Source organism: Chenopodium quinoa, unplaced genomic scaffold, assembly GCF_001683475.1.
Source record: "Chenopodium quinoa cultivar QQ74 unplaced genomic scaffold, ASM168347v1, whole genome shotgun sequence".
Classification (NCBI taxonomy): Eukaryota; Viridiplantae; Streptophyta; class Magnoliopsida; order Caryophyllales; family Amaranthaceae; genus Chenopodium; species Chenopodium quinoa.
The window spans coordinates 1,581,539-1,606,352 of NW_018744991.1; the positions used below are offsets into that span (position 1 = coordinate 1,581,539).

Below are 24,814 nucleotides of genomic sequence, written 5' to 3' on the forward strand. Positions count from 1 at the left end.
GTTACGGCAAATTGGAAACTTAGGAATCACTTTAAGACTGAATTTAGGCTCACACTTATTATTTCAATCATATCAAAACCATGAAGGGGCTTGAATTAATTTGAACCCAGGCTAGAATCCACTCGTATCGCCTTTAGATATATATTTTAGGATGTTTTGAACCCAAAAAATACACATTTACAAACAAGCATTGTCCACAACAAAATACACTTGATACAAGCTTTTGGAACTGATTTGTTTCTCAAAAAATCCATTTGCAGCAGAGTTTCCAGGGGGTTGGAAATTTTGGGATGATTTTGGCTGAATGACGACAACAGAAGAGTTCAAAATATCGGCAGAATCTTTCAAGAAACCTTTCAGAGGAAATGACTATCCTCCAGAAAGACTCGTCTTCATGCACAATTATCTGCCTATCCTTTTAGCATTGCATCAGAGTAGATCAGATCAAATCATCCATCAATTTAATCAACAACATAGGCCGCATCGGTGCAATCACCTTTTCCTTTCGGATAACCACCTCTTTTTTCCCGAGTTTTTCACTGACAACTTGGAATGTATATGACTATTATTTTTGGCGGCGGAGATACTCTCGCATTTCAGTATGCAGCTCAGCTTTTACTACTAGCTGCATCTTTTTCGAATCATCCCACAATAGAGCTCCATGTTCACGTGCAAAATCACAAGCGGACTCGAATAGATCCTAGACAAAGAGGAACAGAGATTAGAACGTAAGGTCAGTCAAATAGATATATTATACGAAAAGATGGCCATATCATTTAAATGGGACCTCAGTCTTCACCTTAGACGGAAATTCATCATAAAGCTGAGCAGGTGTCATTTCAACTCTATTTAGATCTGATTCCCATAGCCTTATCTGTCAAACAGTACAAGTATCTACTTAAGAAATCCTCTTGATGCAGTCTAATATATAACACTGATGGCTCATTCAATATGAGAAAATAATTAAGGGTTGGTGTCTGGTGCCATTTAATTTAGGTGGCAATTACTATTAATGAGAATACAATGAAGAAAAAACATGTCGGCAAGTGGAGATACATTACTTTAGATATCTAAGTAGGAAATTCCTGAGTGAATCAAACAAAAATAATTCCCTGAATTTACTAACTCATACCAACTAGGCTGCGAGAGCAAAGCACCTCACACTGTGAATAATTCCCAATAGCAACAGAGTAAACATAGTAGGGGGGTAAAAAAAAAAAAAAAAAAAACAATGGTGTAAAGCATTTATCAACATGTCCAACATCAAAGACAATTTAAAAACCTGATCTGTGACATTTTCTGGAACAGTGGGTACTTTTTCAGCAATACGAGGATGTGCATTTTGTTGAAGAAATGAAACTATCTGCAAACAGAAACCAAACTTCAGGAATGCAATTAGGTCCTATCAGAATTCCCTTAATTTCACGTCAATAATTCAAGCGTACAAGCGTCATTTAACAAACTTTTGTTTCTAATTGTCTTACTGCTTTGCCCTCCCAAGGCATTTTCACATAAAAAGTGATTTGAATGTGAGATTCCCTCCATCCCAAATAAAAAATGGTAGAACTTAGTAATCTTGAATTAATAAGGGGACTTCCTTTAACCACAGATTATGTTATAAAAAAGGTTGTATCAGTTCACTATCACGATCAAAATCAATATGGACACTTAATTTCTAACACAGCATAAATATTGTCTTCTCATGCTAATACAGCATAAAGTATGTCTGATGCTAAATATGGAACTGTTTGCCATCTTAATGAGACAGAATAACCACCCCCTCCCCCCCCCCCCCTCAACCCCCCAAACCCCCCCTAAAGAAGGGGGGTGGGGGGGTGGGGAGTAAGAGGACACAATGGTATATTCACCCAAATTTGTTTTTTGTTTTTGTTTTTTTTTTTCCTTTTTTTGGTTAAATGGGACCACCCAACTTTCAATATCAACAAGGGAACCATCACATCTCTTAAGCACCTTTAACCCATGCCCAAAGATATGCAAGATACATGGTCCAAGCAAACAGGAAGAGATTCAGAGAAAAAAATCCTAGCCATCTTTTCAACCCATATACACCCAATAAAAAGAGCAGAGGCCTTATTCTACCATCTACGCTGTACCAAAACCATATCTCCTGCATGTGGTCCTAATAAAGGCTGCATATTAACATGACCAGAACAGCCAAGTAAATATTTGCTAAAAGCCTTAACACTTTGTTTGGATAGAAGAAAATGGAAGGAAAAGAAGGGAAGAGAAAGGGAGGGGGACAAACTCTCTTGTTTGGGTAAAAAAATTGGGGGAAGGAAGGGCAGGAGGAGGGATCCATTTTCCTTCTCTCTTTAATAAGCATAATCCCTCCAAAATTGGAGAGATTTGGAGGGAATATGGAGCTCACCTCCCCCTCCCTTTCTTTCCCCTTCCCTTCCTCCTGTTTCCCTCCCCTTCCTTTCCTTATTTGCTATCCAAACAAAGCGTAAATGCTGCTTTCTAAAACCCCATTAGGAAAATCCAAGATGCAAATATTTTTCCCAGCACCCTCCTTAGAAAGCACACAAAGTTGACAAAGGGGTTTAAAGGGTTGCTATCCTGTGATTGCTTACTGTAGCTTGAAAGTTTCAGGCGCACAACTCAGGCTACAACAATACCAAACATTTGTAGCCAACCTTTACTAGATTCTGTTGGACCAAGCCAAATAAACAAAATGGCTAAATTGCTAATTTTGGAGTTTTATCCACATGTTAAGCAAAGCAATGGAATTCCGCTGTTAGAGTTCTGAGATTATACTCATAATAGCTCCTGAACCAAAGACAAATCTTGATGAAAGAATCATTGCCTGTTCTGATGTAATGCCATTTTCAAAGGCATTATACAAGCTTTCTTTAGTAATCGCCCCCACAATCAGATTAGGAAGTTGGTATTCTATCCTGCAAAAATGAAGCAAGTATATTTGCTAAGATAAGAGCAAAGAACCCAAATTTAACTATACAAGCAAGCAATTTTCAGAACAATGGTAAAGTAACAAAAAATATCAAAAGGCAAGCACATAAACAAATACTTCATATCATCGATAGCCAGAGAACAAATTGGACCGCTACAACAATATGTGAATATTGAAGTTCATTAGAAACATGCTTGCTAACCACTAGGCACTAGCGACAAGAAACAGAAATGGGAGAACTGTTTAAACAAACAAATACTGCAAGTACCTTGCAAAAAGACGCATAATCTCACAATGTAATTTAGACGTAGAATAAGCGTACATCCTGAAATTCGTCTCCACAACCACATAACCCTGGAAAAAGAAAACTCGTTAAAGCTAACTAGTAGGCCAAAGGTAAAGTCTTTGCTGTGTAGGAACATAGATCAGCACCTAGGGAAATAAGAATAACTGAAGAAATAAATTAATTGACCATCAGATTGACCATGGAACAAAAAATTCAGAGGTTGGGAATGGACATTATGGAGGTACAGATTATCCAATAGCTTAAGATGAAATATATCAAGCATCTATGCCCAAAGAGGGGTGAGGGGCCAAACTCTACAATTAAGTTTCAGCAAGATACCTGCTTCCTAGTTGCTGTATCTGATAGGCTGACTGAAAGAGTGGTAGCCAACTTTGTCGGAAGGAACCAACTCTCTTTCCTTCCCTGAAAAATCACATGTACATCAAATCTCTGGAGCATGTCATACCTAAAATATGCATTGGAAACGCAGATAAACAAAAAACCTGCTGAAGTTTGACTAATCCCAAATCACTGAGGTCCTTGATTGTATTAAGCTGAACTTCATTCAATGTGTTGATATTGTACGCCTGCCAATTATCAGCCCCAAGTGAGATGAGCACCATACCAGCTTTATTATTGTAATAAATTTCAGATACTGGCAGAGTCTTGGAAATCTTAACTACAGTTCGAATTCACAAGTACCTTACAAAAAAAACTCCAAAGCAAGTGCTAGGAAAATTCTTTATTCAGACAACAATGCTTTCAAAAAATTGGAAATCTTACCTGCCCTGTCTCGTGAAAACTAAGCTCCAGCAGAAATGAAATTATTGTTGCTGGATCTACACCACGCTCCTACAAAAATGCAGCAAATGGAATGATAATTATGCTACCCTGTATGTGGTGAATTATTCAATAGCAAGCATTGAAAAAAGCTACTCAGCCAGTAATCAAAGATGGAAATAATAATTCTCCTACATCAGCCCCACTCCCACCATCTATATGCTGTATTTCTGTGGCTAGATCACAAGTCCAACTTTTAGAAAGGAAAAGTAGCATATATGTGCCTATAAGGGATAAATTTTGAATTATAAGTCGATACGTGGAATGAACTAGATGGACCTAGATGAAAAGGCAAAAAAAAAAAAAAAAAAAAAAAAAAAAAAAGAATTCTTAGGCACTGAACAGAACACATTGTGTGCATATCAATATTACCCTAATGCCTCTAAAGAGGCTCCTGCATTGGGCAAGATATGCAGGATTAGATCTATGCTGTCCCACTCCTGTTTGTGAGAAAAACAAAGAAGTTGTTTGATATCAACCTTGAATTACGCAATGACTGTCAACTACTTCACAGCATATAAGAAGAGCAGACAATTTTATGGCCATAGTGATTGAGTCCACTGTGATTCAGAAACCAAATGACAGTGGATATTATTAACAATATTCAAAGTAATAGGGTAGTAGCATGTCTTTAACTTTGATTTTTACATGTGATCATCAAAATCAAATATTCATATCATCGCCCTCCATAGAGTTGCAATGAAAAACAAGATATCTACAACATGAACAGTGACATAGTCCCATACACCTATTTCTGAATTGTAAAACACTAGTTTTAGCCTTCCATAAATACATCCAACTCCGCTTTCCTATATGATACGAGATAAAACGAGCATTGTGAGTGACAGTGATCTTTGAATGCTTTTAATAATCATGAATTTCTAAATAAAATGCTTGAGTAGTTGAGTGTTCATGAAAAGAAAGTCATCTACTTCTGGAAAAGGTGCGTAGATTAAATTTTTTCTTGGAAAAGGTGAGTGTACATCAGTCTATTAAAGCAGTGAGCACAACAGGCAATGTGGTCCTTACCTCAGCATTGGCAATATATTCCCTGATGATATACCACAGTTGTGCATTTGTGTCCATCAGCTGTGATAAATATAGACTATATATTAATGCAATATCCTAAGAATAATCAGGGAAAAAAAAAAAAAAAAAAAAAAATCAGTGAACATACCAGGAACTGGAAGCCATACTCAGTTAACCTTGAGCCTTCTTTTTCTCTGTGATTATAACAAAAAATGTAGAAGTATATGAGACAAAAGCATCCCCTTCATCTAATAGTAGGGTTACAAACTAAGATCTGAGGATACAGGTCTTTTGCATTTATTAAAATTAAACAAAAACAGCTTCCAAGTCAGCAAACAATTTACTTTTAATACACAAATCAAAAGATATTTATAGTCAGCGTAAGAGAGGTGAACTAACCTTTGACTTAAGAGACCACGTTGGAAAACTTTCATCATAGAAGAACTGAAGTTTGTCAACTTTTCTGCTTCTTTGGAGCTGATAAGATGCAGCAGGAATCGCTGATATGAAACCAAGCATTGTTAACACAACCAAGGATCTTAATAACACATAATAGGAACATCTAAAAAATAATTAGGAGCAGACCTAGATTAAATTATAATATAGCCTACAAGTAGGATCATCAGGATGTCAAATGCAAAATCAACTCCAAAAAGTAAAAAATTTGCGTCATAGTAGGAATTTGAGGCACAAAAACAACACACCTCCCACTGTTCTAGAGCATAGATCTCTAATTCCTCCAAGCTTGGGAGCCTCACAGCATTTGAAGGCATTGATTCCCTTGCTAATTTTCCGCTGCAACAACCAATTTAACTTACACAAAGTTCGATCAGAATTTTACTTAATATTTCAGCATCCTGGAATCAAGTGGGGATTTACATGAACCACATTATTTTATTTTTTTTCAAAAATCACATTGAAGCCATATTAAAGACACATAGGACAGGAAAAAACATATCTTCATTCAGTGATCCAACATGAAAAACATATTGACAATTTATATGCATTTAATAACATCGAGACATATTTTACATAGAGCCTTGATCAGCGATTTCAAGTGATAAGGCTCAAGAGATATGCACTGCTTAGCAACAACTGACACAGGATTAAGCTAATAACCAAAGCCTACTGAAGTGCATAGAATTTTAATCAGCGACCAGCCCTACTAAACGTGTATTTCTCAATTTTAAATATATATAATAAAAAAATACTGCAGTAGCTGTTATGTTTCATAGAATATATGACCACCTTCTCCACCGACTTAGCCCATCCATCCTCGTTTTATTAACCATACAGACACAGTGTAATCAAGAAGAAAAAAAGAAATAGGACTAATATCAATTATGAAAAAAACTTCAATTACCCATATATTAGCTGCTTCTGAAGGTTAATCTGAAATTTTTTATTCATTTCATAACTGGTCTCCTTTTTCCTGCAAAAAAATTATGTAGAAAGCTAACATCGTTAGCCAATTTTCATAACTACAAGTCTACAACCATTTACAAAAAAACTATTAGTGTAAATATTTGCAAGAATTATAGATAAAAGAGCAGCTTAAGGTTCAAAATCTCATGTATTCTCAAATGAATAGGCCAAAGTTTACAGTCTAAAGATACTTTATAAGATACATCCTATAACTTCAAAGGCATACTACCTGTCAATAGTTTCAGAAAGAACTCTTAGTTGAATCAATCGATCAATAGCAACTCTATGTTTCGAAAGTCCATCAGGAAGAACCCACTCTTCCAAGGATTTGGCAGGTATTGGAGCGTCAATGTACAGCATCTGCAATACGTACTTCTTGGCCAAAGGTGGCAAGGACCTGATCCACAAACCACGTCAGCAATGCATAAGTATAACTACATCATCCATCATAGCCATGTTTTCACGCATTCTCTAACATGAATTTTTTCACACTTCACTTGGCAATGTTTGCATTACTTCCGATGACCTTGGCAAGGATATTTTCAGGTACATTGATGTGACTACTAGAGTAATGTTTCCTCATATTACAAGCTTTCCCCAATGAAATGCTAGTGATGATATATTTTAGTTAGAAAAAGTTGCACTATTGGAATAGATTTGGAAATGTGCAAATTAAGACATTCACTTGATTTGAAGTAGGGGGGATAACTTTAATCTGGAGGGAAGGGAGGAGGAAATGTGCTCCATCCAGCCGTTCTAAAAATAACATTTAATGCAAATTAAATGGCAATTCATAATATAATTGACAAACATATACAGCCGAAATGATTGTATATATAGTCGTCTTAGTTACTAAAACTCTTTACTTTACTAGATAATTAAAAAGATACAGTTTGTCTTATACACAAATACATATGTGATTGCTAAATATACAATCACAAATCTTAATTTGTTTTGACTGTTGATCTCGGATATCAATCGAACATTTCTCAGGATGAGGCTCTTGTGCAGGCACACAAGAATTTAAACTCAAAATCATGGTATAACTTAAAAGACTCTTACACCTCTCGCCTATGGGAATTCTGTTCAAAAACAACTCAACCCAAGCAATTCACTTTCCCACAGACATACATGCCTTTCTTGGTCAAAATAACCAACCGATGATTTCCAATCCAGCCAAAATCCCTGCCTTTTCCAGCATTACAGCAGGGATTCCTTCAGACTTGGCAAACCTTTCTAGGTAGAGTAACCAAAGTGCTTTCAGGGGTAAGATAACTCAAGTTAAAAGCAAGAAAGATGAGGAACACGCAAATAGCTAACTCCCACCTTACTTGGAATTTGGGAACATTGATACTTACATATATCACTATGATCAAACAAATATGTACAAGTACGAGTACAAACTTATTCAAACTTCCCCAAACCTCTCAACATCGAATATGAAAGTGAAAATCTTTACCAATGTTTCCATGTTAGAGAGACCATGATATGCTCAGTGATAAAAATACAAGGCATAGATAACCCTTATGATCAACCAACATTTTTCTTACATCTAAGCAAGTTTCTGCAATATAGGGCATTTTCATAACTATAACAATTGACTATAATTCAAAACAATTAATCAAATAAAGTTCAAACAAATCAAATAAATAACTTCAAACACACTAAAAAACAGAATATAAAAGAAAGAAATAGAAGAATACCTAAGAATGGCTTCACAAATAAAGGGGTTAGCGTAAAGCAAATCGAGCTTGACAGCAGGCAAAGAAGCAACCATGTCAATGAAATTCTTGGCTATAATTCTAACTTGCGGCATTGTAAATTAACAACAATTTCTGCAAAATTAGGGGAAATTTTGTCAGTGATCTTAGGTTTTAGTGACAAAAGGCTTAAATTGAGTATAATTGTATGAAAGAAAATAAATTTGATAATATTAATTGATGGTAAAAATAAGAAGGCAATTAAAATTACAGAACCTGGATTATTATGGTGCAGTGATACCGATGATGCGCAGGTTGGGAGGGAGGTAGGCCAGGCAGCATGAGTTGAAAGAGGAAGCTATAATTCCTCAACTGCGTTTCTTTTTACAAAAAATTTGCATTTTGTCTACGTCAGCAGCAGTGAATTGGTTTATTTCGAGGACGTGCTTGGCAAAATTAGTTATAGCCGTGGCTAAATTGATGTTAGCTACGAAATATAATGTAGAAACAATGTAAGATATAAAGTTTGTAGTAGTGTAATTATATGTTGATGGTTAGCAAAAGTGTTTGGTAACTAGTATACAAGCTTGAAAGATGATGCATTTAAAGGCGAAATTCATATGTTTTAAAGGTAAACAATTTATACTCCTTATGTTTTAACAAATGCTACTGCAAAAGCTAATTTTGTTAGCTTTGTATTGTAAAACACTGAAGTCACTCAAAAGTTTAGAGTTATTAGTCTTATAACCCATCTTTACTTACCCAAGTGTTATTTATTATGTAGCGTTTTGACTTAGTTAAAACACTAAAATGTACTTCAATGATTGTCATCACATATATCCCCAAGGAGTCGATATACTAGGTAATAACCACTAACTCAATTAGTGATTCATCCTAATAAACTACTTCGTATTATTTTAGCAAGTAGTTTCCAATTAAATGTAATACTATTGATTAAGCACTATTTTACAAAGGATAAAACTAAAACCGTAAATTAAAGTAACAAGACTCAAAGCAAATCAAAGGACCATGGCTCATAAGGGCCATGATCTCGCCTTTGTTTAAAAATCGGTATTAAGGCACTTACAGGGCGTATGGAATGTGAGAATGGGAGTTTGGGATTAAAAAGTGGAAATGGGATTGAGAATTAATTGTTGGGAATACATGAAAATATGTGTTTGGATAGTGGGTGAAAATATAATGAGAATAAATAACAATTTTACAAAAATACCCTTATGAAGATTTCATTTTTATTCTTTTCATTAATGGCAAAATTTTCATTTTGTATTTATTGTCATTCCCATCCATTTATTACCTACCCTCACCAAATAATAAATTGGTGGAAATTCCAAAATTAGTTCAAACTCCAATTATTTGATGCAAACATATTATTTGGGCAATGTGCTATGAGGACAATTATTGTAACAAACAAGTAGCAATTTGACAATAACCACAAGTTTTGTTAAGCAAAGATAGATTTCTTCATTTTCTTCACATGGTAGATTCTCTGCTACTCTATAGTTCCATCACCAAAGAATAAGAATTGTATTGGTTCCATAGGCATTATAGCACTCCGATCAGTCGAAAGCCCGAAGAACCTGCGTTTTTTAAAGAGGAAACACCAAGAAAAATCAATAGCTACTAAGGCCCCTCAGGGGGCCTCCGACACTTGACTAAAAATATATCAGAGACACAATTACATAATTTCTTTTCTAGCGCAGTTAATATTTTAATGGAACAATAGCACAATCCAAGCATCCAACTTTTAGGAGTTGAGGATCAGCTAAGGTTTCTATGTATAAATGCTAAACGTCTCGGAATTTACAATATTTCCATCAAAAAAAAAATTTCAACCAAATGAGAAATTTAGAACCTGTTGCAGCTGGCCGAAGCATGATAAGTTGGAAAAAAGGGTCGGTCCCTTCTCCCGCCACAAAAATGAAGACATGGAAGAAGAGGAAATAATTATTGAAAGGCCCTACAGAAAACCTTTCTGTCAAAAAATAATTGTCTGCCTATTTTTAAAAGTGTTCTAAATCTAATTTACCCAAATGGGTTCACTATTAGTATGACTCCAGATAAGAGGTTAAGCAGAAGTGCCAGGCACATTATCCTCAACAGGTGCTTGTGATTCAGCAAACTTTTTGGCCGGCTTTGGCACTGCAGGAGGTTTACATGGCCTGTTTGGGTGGCACTCTTTAACCTTCTCGACGGGCACCTCAAACTGCAACACAGATTAACAAGGGACAAACCCATAAAAAATTTAAATTTGAATCCTTTCATGTACATATTATTCTACATATCACGTATGAATGCGGAGTGGAAAAGGCATGGTTCCGGTAAGCTCAGGGATGCCAACTGACCTTGTAACCACAACCGGCAACACAAGCATGGAAACACTCCTGTAAACACAGACAATAAGAGCGCATAAGAGAAGTTTTAGTTAACTATGAAATCACATTTCAATTTGGAACACCACTTATATAATCATAATTCAAGGTTGATAATTCCCCCAATAATATCCAATTTTAGATGGCCTTTAGATGTAATTACAAACACAAAAAGATCTGTAGCAAACACAAAAATGGATTATTGAGTTACCAGATAACCACAGTTTGACATAAAGATCTGTAGCATCTGGGGAGGGGGTTGTTTTATCAACAAAAGCAAAATATGAGATTAAAAGTTGCAGTTAGTAAGAATAGGAACCTCAGAGTAACTTGCATCCCCAGGAGAACGATCAATATAAGCACTCCATTGCTGGTCCTTTAAGACTGGGTCCTTGTAGCATATCTGGTCACATTCACTCACACCTAAATGCAATTAAAAGCAGATCAACAGCTTGTAAAATTTCCTTAAAAAAATAATAATAAAAATATAAATTAAAACTGATGCAGTAATTCTACATAAGGGTTAACATCAATAGCCGTTTTCTCCCAGGGCTCTTGGAGTTGCAAATGAAGTTGCTTACTCAGCATGATTCCAAAAGGCAATATATGCCAGCAAATTTCCATCAGAAAATATCAATCAGTGGACAAGTACAAAAGAATGCTGTAGTGATACTACCAACAATATGTAAGCATTTGCACTCTTTTTGCCAAAACAGGAGAGACAAACAAAAAGGGTCCATCAGACATATACTACGTAGAAATGAGTGCATTGGTGCAGCACTAGCAATGGTTGCTTACTTGCCTATACTGCCTTTTTACATGATTGCATGAAATAGCTTATACATTGGATTATAAAAAAAAAAAAAAAAAAAAAGAATTTTGGCAGGTGACAAAGCGACGCCCTTTATAGAATTCCCCTTAATTGACATTAGACATTCACGACTCATCAAACTTTTTAGCCAGATACTATATAGAGCTTCCGTTATATCAAAAAAAATCTACGTATACACAAGTCCAAGTGTCCAACCCTTCATATACGTGGTGTGTTAGTGTATAACACCATTCTACTCACCTGATCAAGCGATGTCTCAATCTTACAATAATTACCCTTTCAATACAAGAGTAAATATGCAGCAACAATCAATTTCGGACTTTCGGTAACCTGAAATATTTACAACAGTTACCTAAGTTTGTTACTTAATGATATTCCAATGCTTCGCCAACACATATTAAATAGGACATGTTATTGGGTTTGAAATTCTTTCACAGCAACTAAAGGGAAGACACTTCGTCCACGGCTTTATACTGTCAAAATTATGTCCTTACAGAATGTTGTCCAAGAACCCAAAGTACGACAAAGAACACAGAACATCAAAATTGAAGGACGCCTTTATTGCAGAACTGCAAGATCTTGGGAAGACTTAGCATTGAGAAGTTACCCAGGTATTTCACAAACAAGTACTTTCCAGGGTTGAAGACTTGGCCGCGTCTCAAACCTCAATAAGGAATCCTTAAGTCATATGATGGCTTCTGTCCAGGGGTCCAAAGCACAACGTATACTAAACTAATCAGTTGAGTTAGTTAGGCAATGTTAATCCAGTCTTTCATAGAACTTCCCATATATCTCTAAGTTTAATCTTATAAATCATGAGGTGAAATTAAACAGTTACAGAAATAGAATTTCTAAGTGCTGATATGTACTGATAGAAATAAAAATAAAAACATAATAATACTAACTATAGAAGTTGCATAAATAGTTGGTTATTGTCAGAAGTTGCATAAATAGTTACAAAATAGGAATTGCATAAATAGTTGGTTATTGTCAGAAGTTGGTCAGAGGGAAGGTCTGGAAGGGTAGTAGTGGTAAGTGGTAACCAGCAAAGTAGTTTGTTAGAGGGAAATTTAGGAAGCAAGTAAGTTGTGGCTGCTGATGTAATATATATAGGGAAATGTTTGTATGGAAGATAACAATTATTGTGGTGAGAGAAAGTCTACTGGGAGGAAATATGCCCCTCAGTGTGGTTGAGTTGTAAATAGTACTCTGATCATGTAATACAAATTTCTATCAAACGTTCACTAATTTCTTCATTTTGTCTTCATTAGCTTGTTAATCGAATTAGCTGGGAAAACCAGATTTTTTTCAGAAATAGATTTTATTTAAAAGATTAAAAAAAAGATACTAACTGAATATGATACTTCACTAGATCACAAACTTTAACTTTCTAATTCCCATAGTCATAAATAAAATTAATAACAATGAAGCTAAGTCAAACAACAAAGCCTCTGACCTAGAAGACCAATTTTAATCTATCTCACCTAGCCAGGAGAAATCCAATCAATATAATTGCAAATATGTATTCTGTTATGACCCATCCTCTACTAAATTGTGATTCAGACTTCAGAGAGCCTTGTGTTCAGCTGAGAGATGTAAGACCAAGTCAATTATAGAAGGTAAAAATTGCACTCCCTTTGTCCTTAAATGAAAGCCTCATTTTCCTAGGCATGCAGATTCAAGAAAGGAGTAGTGGGGGTATTGTTGATTGAGGTTAAATAAATATTAAATAAGAAGGTAATGTGAAATAATTTATTGTTTTAGGAGAAGTGAGATAAAATATAGTGGTTAATGGGATTTTGTTTATTATAAGTAAATAAAAAAGGAAGATAGGCCTTGTACCTTAGAACAATAATATGGAGTAAAAATAATTTCAATTCAGTAAAAATAAGTTAGATTCGGCACAAATAAGTTCTATTCAGTCCAAATTAGTGACTTCAAATAACAAATATAATAACGAATAAGTAAAAATAAGTTTCAATCAGTAAAAAATAATTTAAGTTCGGCAAATTATCTAAGTACAACCAAAAAAAAAAAAAAAAAATTAGCAAAAGTAATTTAATTTCATTAAAAATAATTTAAGTTCTACAAAAATAATTAAGTGCGATATACATCAAAAGAAGTGAACAAGGCATCTGTATATAGGACATTGCTCAAATGAAAAATGGTTTTTTTTTTTTGAGTTTCATTTAAGAATTTTTGGACAATATAAGCATTTATTTAGGGACTAACATAAACACGAAAATAAGTACAGATTTTCACACCCCTTATAGGACCATATTCTGTAGGGTTCAAAGAGGTCAATCAATCCATTAAAGCCTTAATCCCATAATTTAAAAGAGGTATGACAACAAAAATGTCAAAACTATACATTCGGTTCCCATACTCATGAGTCATGAACACAATGACAAATAAATATTCCCTCCGTATTTTATTACTTGCTCCACTTTCCTTTTGCGGCCGTGTTTTATTACTTGCTCCATTTCTTTTTTTGGAAACTTTTAGCAATTTTTTACTATTTCTCTCCTTACTAGTGGTCCCCTCATATCATATTTTAATATTTTTCATATTCTCTCTCCTCTCTACTTATACTCACTTTTGTTTTTCAAGAGTTTTTACATTTTTCAACCAACCCCGCTTCCATCATATTTCATTACTTTCCACTGTTCCTCCTAAAACTCCGTGCATGGAGAAATGGAACAAGTAATAAAATACAGAGCGAGTATATACAATCCTTCGCATCTATTACTACCTCTGTTTAGAAAATACTTAACACTTGCTATTTGCACACAAATTAATGTAATTAAAGTTACAATGTTAATGTGGTGAGTGGATGTAAAAATAAGGTGGGTAAAGTAAAATAGTGTAACAAAGTATAACAAAGTGTAACACTATCGGGTATGAGAGTAAAGCAATAAAATAAAATTAATGGAATAAAGTGAAAGTGTTAAAGAACTTTTGAAAATGGACAAAATCAAAAAGGAGGTAGTATGTTATACTTCCTCTGTTCCCTAAATATTGTAACATAGAAATGGGAAACGGATTTTGAAAACAAGAGAGAGATAGAGATGAATAAAGATAGGGACCCATGTGATAAGGAGAGAGAAAGAGAGAAAACAAGTGCAAATAGAGAAATGTTGCAATATTTGTGAAACTTCCTAAAATAATAATTGTTGCAATATTTGTGGAACGGAGGAAGTAGAATTTATTAAGAGTAGATTTCATATACAATTTATAGTAAGAGAGCATTTTTGTTTGCCCTTTCTTCTTCCTTTTTGACTACCTGGGTAGCACATTCACATCATAACCTAAATCTTAAGTTATCAAAACTTTGCTCTATTTCCAATTTGTTATAGAAGATAAAAGATTTTACATTGCAATTTGATGCAATTAATTTATCAAATTGAGCAGACAATTCTAGGCTTCAAAGTGGCAAATGCCAAACAAAAGGAAAATTTAATTATCATCCTATTTCCTATCTCGCCAATGTGATGTGCTACTTTAAACATTCCTTCTTATTCACTCACTTATCATCCTCTTTAAGATACTAGTCATATTGCACTACCTACAATGCCTTCTTCCCATAAGCCTGAAGCATTACATAATCATTTTTCTATAACTATACAGCCTGTTACGACAAGCAATCTATTCTTAAATCAGAGTAAGAATCTGATAACATATTAGTTACTCCTTACTTCATCAGTTGCTCAATAGTTACCAATTTACCATTACCTATAGTCAGATGAGGCTAAGGATTGTTGCATTTACATCCATATACATTTATTAAGCAATAAGCTAACTTCCAACTCACTAAAGCATGGAGTTTACCTCATACCCGGGCTCCACAATGACAACAAGAACCATCAAAAAAAGAATGATTCACATGTAGTATAAAATGCAATAACTCAATTAGATCAAAAATCAAGCAAAGGAAAGGTGCTAAAACATATATAAGTACATTTAAACATGACATTTTATTAATATAGTATATATATCAAAGATTTAAATTCACCCAGGATTAAGGAAGAGTAATACTCACATTCAGCCCATGTGTCCCCATCTGCACCACATCCCTTTTTGCAAAATACTCTCCCTACAAAATACACAAAGTAACACGGACAATTATGGTCACAAAACTAGTCTGGGTAGCATTAATCATCAACGAGAACTTAAACAAAATTTACTACTCCTATCAGTCAAAAGTAAAATGAAGCAACCAGAAAGATATGTCAGATATCAAATTACTAGTTGCATACAAATGAACCACCACAAAACTATTATGCTCATTAACAAGAAGTTAAAGTTGCTTCACACATTTTCTGCAGCTACGAGTCTACGACTACTTCCTCAGATATAATAAAAGTTAAACCACAAACTTATAAGAGGTTTTAAGTGTTAAAGTTTTCCTAGGTTGGAGACATATAGAATCAAATCTATGTTAGAAGTGAATGAAACAAATCTTAAGCAAATCTATATTAGTAGTCTAGGTTTTTAAACAGACAATCAGTTTGAGTCCTCGAAGTCAATGAAACATTAAATAACATGTTGAATATGTGTAGAAGAGACTGATAGATATTATAGTTATGATAATATTATAGTTATGATAATATTTGTCGCAGAATAGGATAATATTTGTATATATTTTCCCGAAATGAAGAATAAATAATGTGTTGCACAAGGGGGCAAAAGAATAACAACCCGACAAAGAAAAGACCTCTCTTAAAAGACAAACGTAAGTTAAATCTCTACCAAAAGATTATCATGATAATTTTTTTACTACATCAAGCAATCTAACATCAACTATACTTCGCATACTATAAGGCTAAGGCTCAGTTTGGTTCATCTAATTTTGTCTAAAATTATTTTTTTCTAAAACTATCTAATTTTTTCTATACTTATTTCATTTGTCTAATCTTATCTTTTATTTGAACTTATATGAACTTATTTTGTTTGAATTTTTTTAAACTTATTTTATTTGAATTTTTCTAAATTTATGTTGGTTGAACTTATCTATACTTAATTTGTCTAATTGAATCTGAACTTATTTGTAAATAGATTAGTCTTGTGCAATGCACGATTTGAATGAATAAAATTTTCTAAATTTTTTTTTTTTTCATACCAAAATTAAAAACAAAACAAATAATACATCAAAAAAAATTTAAACTCATAGAAAATTGAATGATGAAAGGGGTACCTGAGAAAGAAAAAATAAATTATTATTGTTAGAAAGAATAGACTGTTTTTTGGAAATTGATACTAATAATAATATAGCTGACCATAATTTTAATAAAATAAAAATCATAAAATGATGACATCATTTATAGTTTTGGAGGGAAATTTTTTAATGACAACATGACATAGATCTAATTTTAGGATAGGATGATATCAACAGTTGCTATTTAGTATTAGTTATAGATAAGATAAAATAAGTTAAAATAAAATGAAACCAACAAACCCTAATACACAACACAGAAGAATGTACTTATTAAAGAACAAATTAAAAAGAACATGGACTTCATGCATTGAACTTAAAGTGATGAGTAAAAATAAGTTAAGTTATTTAGCAAAGTGAGTCTAGTTAAGCAAGGGTTCAACAAAAATTGTTTTGTTTTCAACAAAATTAGTTTGATTCAGCATAAATTAGTTGAGGTGTACACTTCTACTTTGTGAATCTAAAATCATAAATGCCAATTGCATTTGTATGTGATGGTATCACACTCTAACAATGTTTAAATATCTAATTCAGCCTCCTCGTCGTAAACTTATATGTGCTTCAGCAATCCCACATTGGTTTGGTTTTTTTCAAAAGGAAATTTTCAAATACATAAAAACAATCCAGAATCTTTAGAAAAATATATGATTTTCAAATGGAAACATAAATAACCATACTATTTTCAAAGTGAAAAAATGTGAGGATTCTTAGTTTTACAATGTTTGGTTGTTGATAAGGAAAGTATGGAAATGTAAAAATGAGTAGATGTAGGTAAATTTACAAGTTGTATATTCCTTGTTTTGTTTTCCATAGTTTTCCTACAAAAGAAGTGATGGAGAAATTGAAAACTAAGGAATTCAATATTTTAACTTAATAATACCCTATACCAAACAAATAATACTTTTACTCAGTTTTCCTTATTAGAGTCTAATTATCTTCTATAGAATCCTGTGGATTTTCTCTTCTAAAAATTTCCATATATTTACTTTACCCCATATTTCCTCATTAAATTTGTTCCCAAACCCACCACTGAATTAGGTTCTTTTGGTGTTCTCGTTGAAACATGCAAGAGTGTAACATTATAATCCAACTCTGAGCATAGAGCAAGAACGAGGAAAAGCCTTAACTAACACATTGCATTATTACATAATGATTTAAGTTCAAATATTACATGAACAAACTTAAACAATTACATGATTAAGTCTAGGTTGCATCTCAGTTTTAATGTTACCATTGCCGAATCTTCAATTTTAATACACTGAAGCTCCTATATAATAATCAGCACTACCAGCAATAAACCAGTAGAATTCATGTACTCATCATGACCAATAACAATATCTCTGTATGGAAATGGATAAAAATCCAAATTTTCCAGCACAAAGATTTTGATAGAAATGCAAGCACTAAAAAGATAAAGATCATACAGATGAGTAGATGACTAGAGCAACTAAGAAGAAAAAGTAAACAAAATGGACATCAATCATGACTGGGAAGACACAAGGGATTACATATGGCAACGAATCTATCATCCAAGTAATAACACTCTAAGTTCTTCCACCATGACTAGTGAAACAATAATATTCAAGGAAGAATAATTCTGTATTTGACAGGATAATTTTCTCATATAGGGTTCATGAGGAACCGTAATGGCACATGAGCAGATTAACCCGCAGGTTTCAAAACCATATCTATGGTACAAGATCCTAAAACAAAACCAATACCTCGCATCCACATTATGTTACTCGGATACTCAATTTACCTCAAGTACATGGGCATTTCGACACTTCCTATTGGATCAATAAAATCAAAAGTTCTCATAATATAATCAAGTCCAGCACTTGGACACATACCCATGTCTAATGTGAGTTTCCACGTCCGAGTAACATAGCACACACGTATTCGACAAAGGATTACCTATCTTCGATTTTTCAATATTGATCATTCAAGAACATTTACTCTCAATACATGTAATTCAACCAAATAAGCTAACCAGAACAAAAACTAAGCTGCTTCCAGCTAACAATTGATAATGTGGATACAAATTTAACCCAATTTCAATAGATGAGCAATAACTTTAATAATCACCAAAGCATGACTATTATAAGTTATAACAGAACATGAAATTTTAACCACAGTTTTGTCATGATAATCTAAAACCCACAAAAAATATCCTAGTAAACAACAAAATGATTTAATAATTTATCTCATAAAAAATCAAGTAGTGAAACAAAATAAAGAACAAGAATACAAAAATTAATCAAAGATTAAAAGAAATTAACTAAATTGAAGAGAAAAAAATAAAAGGAGAAATGGAATTACAGGGAATCTGGGTAAGAGCAGCAAATTTGTGGGTGCATTGGGTGCAGCAAGGTGATGTCCATTGCTGAGGAATTATATCTCCAATCTCTTTCATTATTATTAATTTTTTTTTTTTTTTGGGTCTCTATTCAAGAAATAATTTTGTATAATAATTCCCAATAATAAAATCAATCACTCAAAATCAAAATTAAGTTTTTTTTCTCTTTCCTGCTACAAGATTTTGGCTAGCCCTAGAGGAATTGGAAGAGGGGCGAAAGAGGGGAATTAGTGGGAGGGTGGTCCGAGGGCGAAAAAGGGGCATTTTTGTCATTTTTCTTAATGACCCTCGCCAACGAGTTAGGAGTACGCCTTTCCTTTCTCGGTTTTTCCACGAAATAGAGGAATGGTAGTTGGTTCAATATTCACATTTCACAGTAGCCATTGATCCATTTTGATTATTTACAAGTGTCATGTTCTTTTGGACTTATTTTCCGCTTTAATCAGGTCGGCTTATTATTTAAAATAGGCAAAAGCTAATGAACGTTTCAGGGGCGTTAGATGAGATAATTAAAAGTAGAAATATTAACTTGAAATATACATTAATTACACCGATTTACGCGTAATTTTGACATGCATTCCAAAATTAATACCTACTTAGGAAATATTTTAAAGGGTTATCCAACGCCCTTACCTTTAAAATATCAAGGCCTTACCTTTAGTAGGGCGTTTGAGTTGTATTGTGGATGAAAAACGAGAATGAAATTCATGATGATATAGTGTTGAAACTTTATTTGTAACATTATGTATTTGGTTCAACTCTTGAATATTTTATTTTTTAATATTGTTAAAATATGTATATGAGCTAAACTAACCTACGTAGTAACTCTAGAAACCTAAAAAAAAAAAAAGAGATATTAGGGTCTAAGGTATGAGGTTTAAATTTTTTTAAATTATCAATAAAACACATGGTAGGTTTAACTCATTCTAAACACTTATAATTTGTGAACCAAGCATCCTCTAATAAACATGTTATATGGTTTGTATGAGTAATAAATGTATCAAGGGGATTCTATTTTATAAAAAAATAAAAAAATAAAAAATAAAAAATAAAAAAATTATCAAATGGGTCAGCTGGATTGGGTTGAGGTTGGAGAGTATTGAGTTCAAGCCAATTTCAAAATTAGATTGAAAATTGTTTAGTCTAGCTTGACTCAACTTCGTCAACTTTGGATACTCATGAATTATTATAATCGAAGTTCAAAATTATATATGTACCGGTAACAAGAGCACTTGTAATAAAACAAAAAGAATATCACTTTTAGTTTGGAGTTTGCACAATACATCGTTAAAATTAATGAGGTGCAATCAATAGTTAACTCCCTCCATTCTGTTAAAAAAAAAAAAAAAAAAAAAAAAAAAAAAAAAAAAAAAACTTCCCACGTATTCTAGTAAGAAAAATAAAGGAGATAGTGGAAGTAGGTTATTTTTACGACTTTTTGGAAAAGAAAAAATTAAAGAAAGTTGTGTAGAGATATTAATTTTGCTTGTAAAGTGTAACGTTAGTTGATTATGTGTAGGGTAAGGAGGGATAAAATTGAGAATATTTTTTTTTAACCATAAAAGTGAGGAATAAAGCAAAAGTAGTAAGATAAATAAAAATATGTCTAAACAAAAAGTAAGAAGATTATTAAAAATAAAAATAAAAAAACACACACACAAAGGGAGTCCATATCTTTGTTATTAATAAATGTGAATGAAAACCAATATTTTACTACGTTTTTTTTATTTATTTTCATATATCAATTTTAATTTTTTCAGCCCATCTTGTGTGCGGCTGACCACATTATGTGGCCACTTTTAAAAAAAAAAAAAAAAGTAACCACCTATAATACTGATCGAGTAACCATGTAATACTGACCGAGTAACCCCTATAACACTGACGAAGTAATCCCTGTAACACTGATCGAGTAACCCCTATAACACTAATGAAGTAACCCCATGATAGTTGACCATACCATATGACCAACCACATATAAGAAATTGTGTAATTGTTTAATGTATTGATTTGGCTTTTCACAATTTGCATTTTGCAACACATATTTTAAAACTAGGTTATCCCTCACGATTAAATTAACGGTTTTTTTCACCATACCCCTGAGTTTTAACTTTATTCATCAAATACCCACGAAATTTTCAAATTCACCATATACATACCATTCAGTTTCACGAAAAATGTCACAACATGCCCTTAATGACTGACGGCGTTAACTCCGTTAGTCATTAAGGTTAGTTGTGCCACATGGCAGTTTATGATTGGTTTTTTTTTAATATTATTTAATTAATTATTTAAATAATTAATTAAAAAACTTTTAAAAAATTAAGAAAATAAAAAATTAAAACACCACCAACCCAGCTACCGCCACCCCTAGCCGAGCCTAACCCCCACCCGCAGTTGGCTGGCGCCTAGCTGGCCCAATTCCCGGCAGGCCGACGCCCATCACCCCTCCCACGCCGGCGACAAATCCTTCCCAGAATCAATTTCCCCAGAACACCCCATCCCAAATTTCCCCCACCCCGACACCACCCTCCAACCAATTCCCCCACCTCGAAAATGGCATTACCTCCCCAAAACAACCCCCCTCCCCTTTTCGTCAGCCCCTAAAACCCTTAACCCCACCCAAAACCACCCCTAAAACCAACCCATTTAGGGTTTTTAAACAACCTAGAAAACAGGTTTGGTTTTTGGGGTAGTTTCGAGTGGGGTTTAGCTAGGGTTTTGGGGGCCGTCGAACAAGGAAGGGGGTCATTTTAGGGAGGGAAGGGACCGGCGAACAGGAGAAGGGTTGTTGCGGTGAACGTTGGTTGTTTTAGAGGGGCGGCTACTGGTGTTGCAAGGTATAACTGGTGGTTTATTGTGTTCGACCCGCTGATCGGATTTGTGCGCTGGATTGGTAGAGGAGCGTGGGGTTTTGTGGGATTTGTGCGTTGTGAAGGCGATTTTGGTTGGGCATCAGCCAGCTGAGTGTAGGGGTCAGGCTGGGCTGGAGGCGGCGGTGTCTAGGCTGGTGGAGGTTTTTTTTAAAAAAATTTAAGTTAATTAATTAAATAATTAAACAAATAATATTAAAAAAACCAATTACAAGGTACCACGTGGCAGAATTAACGTTAATGACTAACAGACTTAACGGAAAGGGCATGTTGTGACATTTTCATGAAAGTGAATGGTATATGGTGAATTTGAAAAATCTCATGGGTACTTGGCGAATAAAGTTAAAATTTAGGGGTATTTGGTGAAAAAACCATTATATTAATCTTTCTTGTAATTTGCAATACATTGTATATGAAGATTAGATGAGATAGAAAAATAATTTACATTTACGGAAATTGAAAAAAAATTGATACCACAATCAAACATCAAACAAATTAGGTATGTGAAACTATAATTTAGGAGAGAAACTTGGTTAATTGAATTTTATAGAGACACTTATACATTGAAGTCAACAATGTAGATTAAAAATAAAAATAAAAATCATTAATAATTGATGAATCACACATAGAATTGGAGGGGAAATTTTAATGTAAGAATGACACGTAGGATAGTTTGAGGGTTGATGATGTCAGCAATGTTTTGTTTTATTGATAATTAACAGATTTTGAGAATGACACGTAAGATATTTTGAGGGTTGATGATGTTATCAATGTTTTATTTTAGTGATAATTAATAGATTTTGAAAAATACAAAGTTTTTTTTTTTCTCTCTTACGGCACATATGTGTATTCCTCAAATTTTTACTCATTCACCAAAAGTTTCCAAACAAAATTTAAAAGAGAAAAAATGTATATTTAATAAATGTGTTGTCAAAATTGCACTTGGGTCAGTTGGTTGTGGCCAAAAAAGAACAAACATAAAATGCTTTAGCAAATTCCATTTCCAAAAGAAAAAAATAAATAAATAAATAAAACAAAAATGGAAAAGAGATTCAACTAGCAAACGTCTCTCATTGGTCATTTGGTCCATTGCATGATGGAGTGTTTTGATTCCTTTCCATTTTTTCCACTCAGTCATGAATCATGATACGCCGTATCCAAAATATTCCAGAGGATTCTAGGCCCATCACAATTTCCACCAATAATAAAATCGTCTGCATAATTTTTTGCATATGATATTGGAAAAATTGGTAATATTAATTTCAAATTTGGGCTATTTACTTTTAATTAATTCTAACTATTGATTTTTTTTTTTAATAATCCCAACTTTTGGGAGCGTTTTCTTCTATTGGGTCATAACCAACCAACAAAAGTCAACGACCTATTATAATATGTTACTTGACACGTGTTAAGTCCTGATTGGTCCAAATCCAAAAAAAATGTACTGAAACTACCCGGCCCCCACCGGAAAACACCCCATGACCCCACCCCCTCCCCTTCCCCGGCCGAAAACCCAACCCCCAGCCTTCCCATAAAACGCCCTTGTCGTCAAGTCGTATTCCGTAGAGAGATTCCGTTAACTCATGTTCATCAAAAAAAATGCCATTAACAATTGTTTCTTCTTCTCTCCCCCTTCCCAAAACTCCTCTTTTCCTCGCTTTCTCCACACCACTTTTCCCTCTAAATTTGCTAAACCACCACAGACCACACCCAACAAATAAAGTAATAAACCCCACATGTCTATCTCTCGATCTCTCCACACCTTTCTGAGTTTCACTATCTCTTTAGTTTTGATTTTGGACCAATCAGGGCATTTTACGGGGTGAGGAAGGGAGGGGGGGGGGGAGTAGTTTTCACGGGTGGAAGAGCTGCGGTTGGCCTTTTGGGGACGAGGGAAGGCTGGGGGCCGGGTAGTTTCAGTTTTTTTAAAAAAAATTTAAATTTTACTAATGAGACTGCGACATGTGGCAATTAAGAAAGAAATTAAAAAATGACCTTTTAATCAAGTCACTGTTCATTTGGCCTGTTAAAATGAAGAGAATGTCTCCCAATGTTAAAAAAAAAAACAAAAGTTGAGATTATTTATAATATATGATATAAAACCAATTTTTCCTATGATATTACTACATATATACTTGTACATGATAAATAACGATACTCGAAGTTATAGGAAATACTATAATCATGTTTAGTTGGCATAAAGAAAATTGTACTCCATCCCATTCGTTCCTAAAATAAAGAAAAAGGTTACGTACTTACGTTTTGATGATTTCTAAATTAAAATCGTGCTCCATCCGTTCTCTTCTCATGGTTACGTTTTTAATTATTTTCTTGATTAAACTAATTATTATTTTTTTACAAATTACCCTCATACATACATACTTTCCATGCAATTATCCCAATTCCCAATCATCAAAATATTTGCAAACTACCAATTAATGCAAGTATTTATATTAACAAAAATATTAACCTACTACCTACTCTTAATGCATATATGAAAAAATATAGTCAATGAAGTATATATGAACAAAATGCAAAATTATTTAATTCTCTATGATACAATTTTTAACAATAGAAAAAATTAAAACAACCTAATTAATCATTAGTCAAGTGGGCTTTTTTCTTATTTTGTTTTTTCAAAAAAAAAAAAAAAAACCATAAAAAACCATAAAAATGTACTGTTCTTCTTATTAATCAAGTGTATGTACAGTAAGTTCTAAAAAAAAAGTGCATGTATATTGTATAGTAGGGCTTTTATTTTAAAAAAAAAACCAGGATCTTATAAAAATTTAAATATGAATACTTCATATGGTTTTCCTTGTACTATGTTATTAAGGCCTTGTTTAGTTCAACTTATTTTTACTTATTTCAGAAAAAATAAGTTTAGATCAGATCAGATCAAGAAAAATAAGTTCAGATCAAATTATCGTTTTATGTGCGTA

At 33.5% G+C, this 24,814-nt stretch overlaps 2 protein-coding genes across 2 annotated transcripts; both read right to left on the bottom strand.

Annotated features, from left to right (window-relative positions):
- Position 1: 1 nt before the first annotated feature.
- On the bottom strand, positions 2 to 8,632 carry LOC110706893 (RNA polymerase II transcription factor B subunit 2-like). Its single transcript, XM_021884878.1, has 16 exons — positions 8,489 to 8,632; positions 8,216 to 8,347; positions 6,742 to 6,909; positions 6,451 to 6,519; positions 5,792 to 5,882; positions 5,487 to 5,587; positions 5,236 to 5,281; positions 5,088 to 5,147; positions 4,002 to 4,070; positions 3,722 to 3,805; positions 3,558 to 3,641; positions 3,201 to 3,286; positions 2,828 to 2,918; positions 1,283 to 1,363; positions 800 to 874; positions 2 to 700 (listed from the first exon to the last, which is right to left on the bottom strand). Exons 2-16 carry the CDS (start codon positions 8,326 to 8,328, stop codon positions 566 to 568), a joined length of 1,353 nt encoding a protein of 450 aa, XP_021740570.1. The 5' UTR covers positions 8,329 to 8,347; positions 8,489 to 8,632; the 3' UTR covers positions 2 to 565.
- Positions 8,633 to 9,908: 1,276 nt separating this feature from the next.
- On the bottom strand, positions 9,909 to 19,377 carry LOC110706894. The gene is made up of 5 exons (XM_021884879.1): positions 18,966 to 19,377; positions 15,474 to 15,527; positions 10,922 to 11,025; positions 10,576 to 10,614; positions 9,909 to 10,436 (listed from the first exon to the last, which is right to left on the bottom strand). Exons 1-5 carry the CDS (start codon positions 19,057 to 19,059, stop codon positions 10,299 to 10,301), a joined length of 429 nt encoding a protein of 142 aa, XP_021740571.1. The 5' UTR covers positions 19,060 to 19,377; the 3' UTR covers positions 9,909 to 10,298.
- Positions 19,378 to 24,814: the final 5,437 nt, after the last annotated feature.